This window comes from Acyrthosiphon pisum, chromosome X (assembly GCF_005508785.2).
Source record: "Acyrthosiphon pisum isolate AL4f chromosome X, pea_aphid_22Mar2018_4r6ur, whole genome shotgun sequence".
NCBI lineage: Eukaryota > Metazoa > Arthropoda > Insecta > Hemiptera > Aphididae > Acyrthosiphon > Acyrthosiphon pisum.
In genome coordinates, this window is record NC_042493.1 from 118,696,088 (window position 1) to 118,706,448 (window position 10,361).

Sequence of the window (10,361 nt, forward strand, 5' to 3'; positions counted from 1 at the left end):
AAAGTTCTTTTCAGGGCCGTATTTGAACATTTTGTGCCCCAGGGCAACATATTTTTCCACCCCCCAAAAAGTAATTTCTTAAAATGTAAGGCAAATATTATTTTGGGTCATAATTTATGACTCATAAATATGATTAAATCTTGAACATTTTTATTTTTGAAACCTTTGTTTTCAACGAGTTAAGAACAATTAGTGATGCAAATAGAATTTGTCGGTCGGACTTAATTTCAATGTTATACACAAGTTTCCGAATTCCCATCCATCGGGGGTTTTTTTTTATTAAATTGCTTTATTAACAATATAATATACAGTAAGTACAATAGGTCATTTCTGATCTCACCATAATTATAAGAATAAAAAACTCACATTTAAAAAAAAAAAAGGTGGGCAAGTCGCTCTGCTGTACAGTGTACAGTAGATTACAAGTTGGTCACTGTATAAATGGATGGTATTAAATTTGAATTCAATGATATAATATCATTGTATAAGAAAAACGATTCTGAGCGGAGACGGTATGTCAGTCTAGGTATAAGACATAATATTATATATGGTATTAAAAAAAAATTTACATATAATAGGTAGGTACCTACCTATAATAAATTCCAAATTAATCATATCACAATATCCATTAGGTACTTATAACGCGTTACACAATATGTAATTTCGTCCAAATTTGAACTTAAAATGACTATAAAAGTAAACTGTGTAAATGTATTTTTTAGATTTTTTGTAAAAGAATTAATTACTTACGTGGAATCTTCTTCTAAATTTTCAATTCTTAGATACAAAAGTTGAAAATTTTATAAATTTTTAACTACAAAATAATTATTCAAATTAAAATTTGATAAATTTTGTCAAAATTCGAATTTTAAATACTTATAAAAAAAAATTGTGCCAATGTATTTTTAATATTTTTCAACTGATATCGTAACAATATATCAGGAGCTTTGTATTCAATTTTTACACTTTTTGGCCCAACAGATAAAATTTCATGTATCTACGGTCATTTTTTTAAAGTTACACCAAAAACCAAATTCAATTTTATGTAAAAATTCTCGTTTTTCCTTAATTTTTCTTTTGTTTTTCACGGCGCTTTTGAAAACTATTGGAAATTGACCTCCCGAATGCACCAACTAGATTCACTTTTCCATCAAACAAGGTACTGTTGAAGAAAATCGAAGCAGTTTTACTGTCCAAACCGTGATAACAGACATAAAAATAAAAAAAAAATAAAAAAACACACATCATTGTAAAATCAATACATTCGTCGTTTCACTCAAAATCTAAAAAAATCAAAAATGTTATTTTTGGTATTTTAATAAGTAATACGTTTTTAAGGTTTTGAAGTTTTTTTTATTCCTATAACTTCTACAGAAAATTTGACAGACTTTTTTTACAGTACCATTATAAAGCGTGGAAAACACAAATTTTGAAGAAAATAATTCACGAGAATCGATTTTCAGCTAAACTGCATTCCTTCCAATATTTCATATTTTCATTTATTAGTTATCTCTTAAATGTCTAGGAAAACCAATGTTAAATAAACATATTATAATTTTTATAAAAAAAAGTATAAGTAAAATAATAATAAATACAATATTACAATGATTTCTATATAAGCTTTTAATATTTTTATCTTATTGTAAAAAAAAATTATTTCACATATTAATTTGAAAGAATCTATAGTACCTTTGGTACCGAGTAGTTATGGTTTATACTCATATCATAAAAATAAATTATCAACTGAAAAAAATGTATTATTTATTTTAATTGCATTTTTTCTGATCTTAATTTTATTAATCAAGACGTCTTACGTATTACGTAAAAGTAAAATAAACATTATTATTACTATGTTGTGTTTTACTTATATTTTACAACAACGCTAGCTGCGGGCTACAATCATGCAGTTATTTATTATCCAAGGAGTTATTATTGTTAGTATAAAAATAGATTGGACAGAATATTATGCTAAAATAAACTTTGGAGAAATCTCCACCAAATCACAAAACATAAAGCAAAAAAACATTTTACATAATTTCAAAGTTATAACTATGTTGGCTTGATGATAAAAGAAGTTCATGAAAATATACCGACCCCCAAGTTTTACCAGGAGGGGCAATGGCCCACCCTGCCCCCTAAATACGGGCCTGGTTTTTTTGAAGGAGGAAATTATGCAAATAATAAAAAAATTGTGTTGAATCACAAATTATGAACATATAATTACAGCGAAATAAACGATGTGGCCATATGACACTGTATAATAAGGTTTGTTAATGAATGTCATTCATATATAGGTATAATGTAGGTATATGTATACATATATATATATACATACGATATATCTACCAATACTAGGACGGTACAGTGATCAAAAATCATTAATTAGCAAAATATAAACAGTATTTTAGTTGTGTGGGATCAAAGCCCCTTGATGGATTTCCGCCTATACACCTTGTTATTATATAGTTACTGTAATGTGTAATGTATTTATGTACCTAGTATGTATCTTTGACGTTTTATTCTTTGTGTTACATTTTAATTCAATAACAAATCATCGCATACGAAATACGATTCGTTAGCGGTATAGGTATGTCAGTCTATATTAATAACTACTATAAGTATAGGGACCTATTATGATATATTAATTATGGTATCATCAATTATTTTACTATTAATTGTAATACGGTAGGTTGATTTAATTGTTCCCAAAAATATTGCATGTAATAATTTATTAATATTTATTGATTATACCTAATAATATATATTGATATAATTTATTAGGTTAAGTTAGGTTATAAAAATATACGAAAAAGCTTCATGTCCCATGGAATAATATATTTTAATTGAAGACCTTGAGCAACAATAAGACATGTCCATATTTTAAAATTGTCAAGTGCGACCATTTCAAAATTCTTTGTTCCATTTATTCCCGTAGAAAATAATTTACGAAATGTATAACTCAGAAGAGCATGAAAATCTCTAAAAAAAAACACAGGCATCATTGTAAAATCAATACATTCATCACTCCGCTCAGAATCTAAAAAATAACACTTTATGATATAAATTATGACGTGTTCTTTTAATAAAGTAATGCAGCCTCTATACGACTGTTCAACTGTTGTATTTAATATTTAAAACATAATATTGTATTTCCGCTTGATGAATGATGTGTGTTTATAAATGTGGACATGTTACATGTATTGTAGCCATGTCCAATAAGTTATAAGTTTATAGCATAATATAGCTTGTGAAATCCATGAACAACTATAGTAAAATAATCGAGTAAAGCGCAGTTTACATGATCATTGATAACGATAATAAGTTTAATACTTCAACGGACTTTATGGATCGGCACGTCTGGAAGTTGCAACCGAAAGTTTGCTGTTTATTATTTATAGAGATAACTTGTTTTCTGAAAGCCTGCAACTAGTTATTTATCAGTTAACAGTTTATAACAATGGAATATAGTATAATTGTACCTACTATGATATACTACACAGTACACAGGGTATACGGTTTATAATTATTTATCTGTGGAAGACATAACAAAGACACCCAAACGAGATAAAAAAAAATTACCTAATTTACATAATTGACGGTAACATACCTATATAATATATTATATTACAATACGTGCCTTAACTCTTACCTGCCTCGCAGGTGGTTGTTATAGGAATTGGTGTCAAAAAAATAGGTACTAATAATACGCGGGAATTGAAGTAATATTATACATTTATACACACGGATTAAAAGAAGTCCAGTTGTCGATCGCAGGGTTTGGTATCGAGAGGTTGTTGATGAGATGGCTGGTACGCATGCGCTAACGAAAAGGACGACGCGGTTATCCTGAGATTTTGGCCAGAGAGTGGCGGGCGGCTTTATCGGAAGGTTTTCGCGCTTCCCCACACTAGTTTTCTCTACGGTTGCAAAGACCTTTTCCGGCCATTAATTTCTCTGGCGGAATATAACAAAGGCACATGTCGTTCGTCTGGCCGTTACAATACGTGTCGATTTCTTAATAAGTGATCGTATGCTTAATTTGGATCGTCCCTTTTGTCGGTGATAAGGGTTTTATTTGTAGTGTCCACTTTCTAAGCACTACAATCTGCCCGTTATCTATTGATCTGTTACATTTAAGTTTACTTGTTGGATGTTTGGTTTTGGTACCTACCTACAACGTCACAATGATATATTGATTAATGTATTAATTAACAGCTAAAATGGGATTTTAATTTCTTACGCTTTGTTTATCACCATAGAAACGAATAAAAAATTATAATATTTTAATATTAATTCAACTTACATGATAAAATAAATAATAACAAAATATAAAATATCCAGACTGACAAACCGTCTCCGCTCAGAATCGTTTTTCTTATACAATGATATTATATCATTGAATTCAAGTCTAATACAACCATTATACAATGACCCACTTGTAATCTACTTTACAGCAGAGCGACATCCACTTACCTGCTTTTTACAATTGTATTTAGTTAATTAAATATTTAAGTTGGGAATTCTGATTTTTTTTTTGATTTTTTTACAATTTTTATTGCAATTTAAATTATAAAAATTAAAAATGTGGCTCGATAGTTCCCTTGTATATATTAGTATATTACGGATAGTCCGAATATTTTTTCAGAATGAAAATCGTTATAATTTTCGACACGTACCTATCGTTGGAATTAGAAACAGTAGTTTTTGACAAAAAAAGACATGGTAGTTGAGGCCCCTTAAATTTGATTATAACTTGTCACTTGTCAGTACCTACCTGCGTCTTTATACTTGGCTACTTAATAAGCATTTGCATAATCTATACCGTAGTACTCCCATAAATTCAGAGTTGGTGTATTTTTTCATTTTTGAAAAAAAAAAATAGTTTTTTTTAAAGAAACACAATACCTATTCACTTGGATTTTACACTGTTTTAAACATATCATTTTTTTATCCATTTTAAACGATTAACAAAACGTTTAAAACATTTAAACATGCTTACGACATTGTATTTTAAATAAACCTAACAGCCCTGCATAAATCCCAATTCCTTATCTATCACCTTGGTAAAAATGACGGTAATATTATTACGATAGCATAATAATAATATTACGCATATTATATCATAGGAAACGTACCCCGCTAGGGGGCTACAATTGTTTGATATCCGTTGTGGGCCCGGGGCCATGGCCCCCGTGCCCCCTTAATATTGGCTGGCAGTATGTTAAAATAGGTACATCATAGGTAGAACATATTGTTAAATTGTATGGGATAACTAATGCTAAATGCTATAATCTACCTACTAGGGCACTATAAGCAATAAAGAATACACTACCTACCTATTCGTTGAATTGTATGAAATATTTTTTATTTGTTTTATAATATTGTCCGATACTTACACATTAGGTACCTACATCCAGTGGATGTCATCCACAATGAACTGCTATACACAAGTCAGTTCTATAGTCCTACGAACTATAAATTCTGTAGACCCCAGTCTCATAAAGAACCGTGAATGTTCATAATGTACCATACGTCATTTTGAATTTAACAATGCTTATTTATTGTTTTATTCATGTATTATATTAGTTTGATATAAATAAATATTTTCCATGTGCCCGTTATACATTTCAAAATATTACTTTAATACTTTATGTTACTTAATGCCAAGTACCTATAGAAAAATATAATACAAAATCGTATATAAATCATATTTTTTTAATATTGTTTAGAAAAATATTAAAATGTATGAAAATAATATGTTTCGATAAAAGATTTAACAAAACAAACTATAACCATATATTTTTTCAAAACGTATTATTTCTGGAAAATGGAAATTACATATTTTGCAGCAAATCAAAACAACAAAAAAACCCTTTAAAATATGCTAAAATAATGTATTATTTTTATTTTTAAATCATTTCCCTTTTCTAATAATAAGTATTTCATTTTTAAAAGTTACCCACACATATTTCCTAACTTGTCTGGATCGTTCGCAACAGAAAATCAATATTTCTGAAAAAATGGTTTTTAGAAATAGGTACCTACCTAACACAGTTTGCATGAAAACACCTCACTTGCACTTGCCACGATAAAAAATTTGCACTAACTTCTATGACAATTTGAACAAGACAAATGAAATCGTGAATATTTCTAGTCTTTATTTTTCATACAGTTCTAATTTTCTAAAGAAAAGAAAATTATGATTAAGTATAGGTAGGCACCTACATAATATATTTAAATAGGTAGTTTTGGATAATTCTATATATTATATAATATCCTATACATAGATAATAGGTATTAACTACAACATGTAATATATTATATATAATCAATATAAATATTTTTAGTAACTAATATACAATCTGTTATTATTACAATGAGGAGAGTCAATACTTGGTTGAAGAATTTGAGAAATATTAATGTATCAAAAAATTGGAAATACTTTGTAGAAAATACTTATTGTAAATAACAAATATGCTTTTTTTCTAAATGTAGACATTTTGCAACAGTTAAAAATATTTTCCTTTTTTTTCAGATGAAGTGAACTATTATAGGTAATAGTGTATAGGTACTGGTGTATTACTTTATTTATAAGTTCGAGTCTACTATCTGTTGATTCTACACTATATTTGAGTAATGTACTTACAAGTTTTTAATGAATATACTTACTATAATTATCATCAAAATTAATTCAACTGTATTTTGAATTTTGATGTGTTATGTGGTGTATAAATGGTACCTATACAGTGCATTATTATTCTATAGTAGTACTCACTACTATATTAAAATGGTTATTTATTGGTGTTACGTATTAAATAATGTTTTTATATATATTTATAGCGTGAGGGGTTGTCCTATCATAAGCGACGTGTGTGCCTCGCACGACATTCAGTTAGCTTATGATGTTTCAAATTCTACAATTTCATAAAAGTGATTATAACGAATAGATAGAATACTGAACACATAATACATGATTAATAGTCTCAACCTTACACAATGTATAAACTGTAGTACCGAGTAGCAAAAACTATTAAATAAATCACTAGATTCATAGGCAACTATACTAGTTATTAAAATAATTAATCGTGCACCAGTTGTCTTTATAAAATTGGGGTACTGAAATAAAATAGCCACGAAGCCAGATGATTGCATCTTTTACAAAAACAATTTTCCACAAACACACCCAAAGACACCAGCAAACTCAAACAATTCAAGGTCCAAGTCAACAGATCAAACATAATTTATAAAGGAGTCCGGAGTACAGCATATTTAGATATACCATAGCAGTTGAGACCTGAGCACCTTATGCCACTCACACAGACATGACTTGTACACTTTTATAATTTTTGCATAAATTAAATTGAAATAAACTATCATTATATTTACTGTTGAAATTGTCTTCAACTGATTATTAAAAAACCACCAACACCTGGATCACTGGAAGGCCATAAACATATTGATAATCAATGTTAATTTACATATTGTATCAATTAAATACATCCCGAATATAATATAAATAAATTAAAATATTTTGTAGTTTGTATATAGTTTATTTAAATTTGTTAACAGTTTATATTAATAGTAAAATGTAATCAGTTAAAGGACCACTTGAGAAGATACTTAAAATTTTGAACACAAAAGCAGAAAAGTAACAAGAAAATAGGAATTGGGTTAATTTGTGTTCTATTAACTACAGCATTTATTAACAATATTATATAAAGTAATTATTTTTGGGTGGTAAAGATGAAAATGTGATTGGAAATCAAATATACAAATGTACATCAATATATTTTCTGAAAAAGTATTGTCACATTACATCGGTTTACATTGTTTGAAGGAGTAAAATATAAATTCTAATCAATTAACATAATACAAATATATTTATTTTTAAAACAAACATAACAGCTAATATATATTCAGCAAATTCATATTGATCATAATATCATTAAACAAACTTAATTTAAATTATCCCAATTCAAGCGCATTTCCGTGTTCAATACGACGCAGTAATATTTCTGATACTTCATTCCGTTTTAATATAACTGGTTTAAAATTAGGTTCAAAATTTAGAACTCTGCAAGCTTCTAATAACCTAAAAATTATTATAACTACATTAATAAATACTTATTTTTTGATAGCAAATTAAACGTTATTATTTTTTACCGTTCAATATAAATACTAGGTTTAGCTGTATATTTTGAGAAAATGGGTAGAAGTTTATATCGTACATCACATAGAAAATGTTGGGCACCACCTCTGTTGAACATATTGGCTAACAAAACTTCATTGAAAAGAAACTATAGGAATAAAATGGATTCATTAACTTCATTTAAATAACTTACTAATATTACACTAACCGTTGACATCTTAGTAGCTAATATTGGCCAACATTTATTAAACAAAGAAGTAGGTAAACTTTTATTTAATGTATTCAAATTTTCGGTAAATGTTTCATACATCACCCAACCACTGTCTGTAATACTGTACTTATTTTCATCAATTAAGGAATCCATTATATGCCATCTAAAAATATATTTTATAAGTTAAATTTAATTGATTATAAAATGTATTAGTCATTCCTGCCTATAATCATTATCCATTATGTTATCAAGTATTTTGTATTAACATAGTGTATAACAGTACAATATATTAATTATATTTATAACTATGAACAGGTAATACTAATACAAGTTTAAAATGTAAATAATATTACAAATTATTATCATTGATTCACATTTAAAAAAAAAAATTTTCTCTTAGAATATTTAAAACTTATATTTACCTATCACGTTTATATTGTTTTGAAATGTATTTAACTTTAGTCATAATATTTTCTGTTAAACAGTTGAGTAAATTATCTATTCCCAAATTGTATAATCTTATTGAATCGTCAAATACTGTGTCAGCAGTTTCTAATACTTCTGTAAATTCACTTTCACTCCTACTTCTCACTTCGTTTTCTAATTCACATTTATAGTTCAATAAAGATAAAAAGTGCTAAAACAAATTATATAAAAACATTGTAATTTTTAATTGTTAATTCATAAAATAGCCAAAAATTATAAAAATATGTATAAAATAAGTTGCTTGATTTCATAAATTCAAAAACAAAACTTAAATTAATATTCTAATTTTGTTCAAGGCATGTTTTTTACACTTAATAATTATTATTTATTTTATGTTCACAAACCATATTTGTTCCCCAATTATAAAGAGTGTATGATATATAATGCAATGTACACAACATTTCTGACAAATGTTCATTGGATTCAATGTCACCATCAATTATATTTTGTCTAAATTCTTCCAATAGGTCAGTTTGCAGTTTTAAAAACTGAAGTCTTAAAACAAAATTATTTATTTGTTAGAATAAAAAAACTAGGTTATTGAATAAGTATAATCTATACTGTAGGTAAGGGGTCTCCAAACTATGGATCACGAACAAGTTATTACCAACAAGACAATAAATAATCTAAAAATATGTATTCTAATATAACAAGTTGTTGGTGCGTATTCTTATTGACTTATCTCAGATAATATTAGTTCTGTTAAAATGTTCAATTTTCAAGTTGCTAATTGAAGATATCATGATGAGAAGAGAAAAGAATATCAGTTTTAGATTGAGTTGGAATATTATAGGCAATTTATTCAGGTAACAAAATAGTATGTTTAATTTGCATAGAAAGTATTGGTATATAAGAGTGCAATATTTTAAGTTACTAAGAAACCAAACATATGATAACTATTTCAAAATTCACTTGGTAATTAAGGAATAATTTTATTTTATTTTAATTTTTATTGTAATTAACTACTTAAAAATAATTTTTCATTTACCACAAAATTGTATTTTTTTGAAATACAAAATAATATAATTAAAGCTTCTAAAAAGGTTAGTTTTTGTGTTTCATGCATATTGAAAAAAGAAGGAAAAGAGTTTACTTCAGACAGTTTAGTACAAGAAAGTATAACTAGAGCAATTGAAGAAATTTGTCCAACAGAATTAATATTTTTAAAAAGTATTGGTCTAGGTAACACCGTTATTTGTATAATTGAAGATATTGGTAATAATTTGAATTTTTAGATTAATAATAACTAATAAATCTCTATATTTTCATAATACTTCATAATTCTAATTCATAAAAAATAAGCAATTTATTATTTATTAATAAAATTAATACTATCTATGTAAATACCTGCTATAAATACGCATTTTTTTTATAAATTCTTTATTTGTTATATTTCCATAAAACTAAAAATTATATCTTTATGTACTTTTGTTCCGCTGGGTTGCATAAACAATTTAATAAATTTAATGATTCACTAAAAAATTAATGGGCCAATCGTGGGCCACTAAATCTTGT

General features: G+C 26.9%; 2 protein-coding genes across 2 annotated transcripts in view; one reads left to right on the forward strand and one right to left on the reverse strand.

Annotated features, from left to right (window-relative positions):
• Positions 1–10,361, forward strand: part of LOC100302371 (uncharacterized) — a gene marked incomplete at its 5' end in the record, with an annotated part of 33,091 nt that overhangs the window by 16,584 nt on the left and 6,146 nt on the right. The window contains 2 exon segments of the mRNA NM_001162876.1: positions 1,527–1,535; positions 3,290–3,313. Coding sequence (NP_001156348.1) covers positions 1,527–1,535; positions 3,290–3,313 — 33 coding nt within the window.
• On the reverse strand, positions 7,770–9,597 carry LOC100569066 (RAD50-interacting protein 1). Its single transcript, XM_016802562.2, has 5 exons — positions 9,191–9,597; positions 8,783–8,997; positions 8,358–8,523; positions 8,164–8,297; positions 7,770–8,092 (listed from the first exon to the last, which is right to left on the reverse strand). Exons 1-5 carry the CDS (start codon positions 9,245–9,247, stop codon positions 7,966–7,968), a joined length of 699 nt encoding a protein of 232 aa, XP_016658051.1. The 5' UTR covers positions 9,248–9,597; the 3' UTR covers positions 7,770–7,965.

Bases quoted from the DNA above. Each gene is read 5' to 3' on its own strand.
- LOC100569066 (XM_016802562.2), bottom strand. From the start codon at position 9,247: ATGTTGTGTACATTGCATTATATATCATACACTCTTTATAATTGGGGA. The intron at 8,998-9,190 runs GTTTGTGAACAT...AATTTGTTTTAG, and splicing joins ATAATTGGGGAACAAATATG to CACTTTTTATCTTTATTGAA. The intron at 8,524-8,782 runs GTAAATATAAGT...ATATATTTTTAG, and splicing joins AAACAATATAAACGTGATAG to ATGGCATATAATGGATTCCT.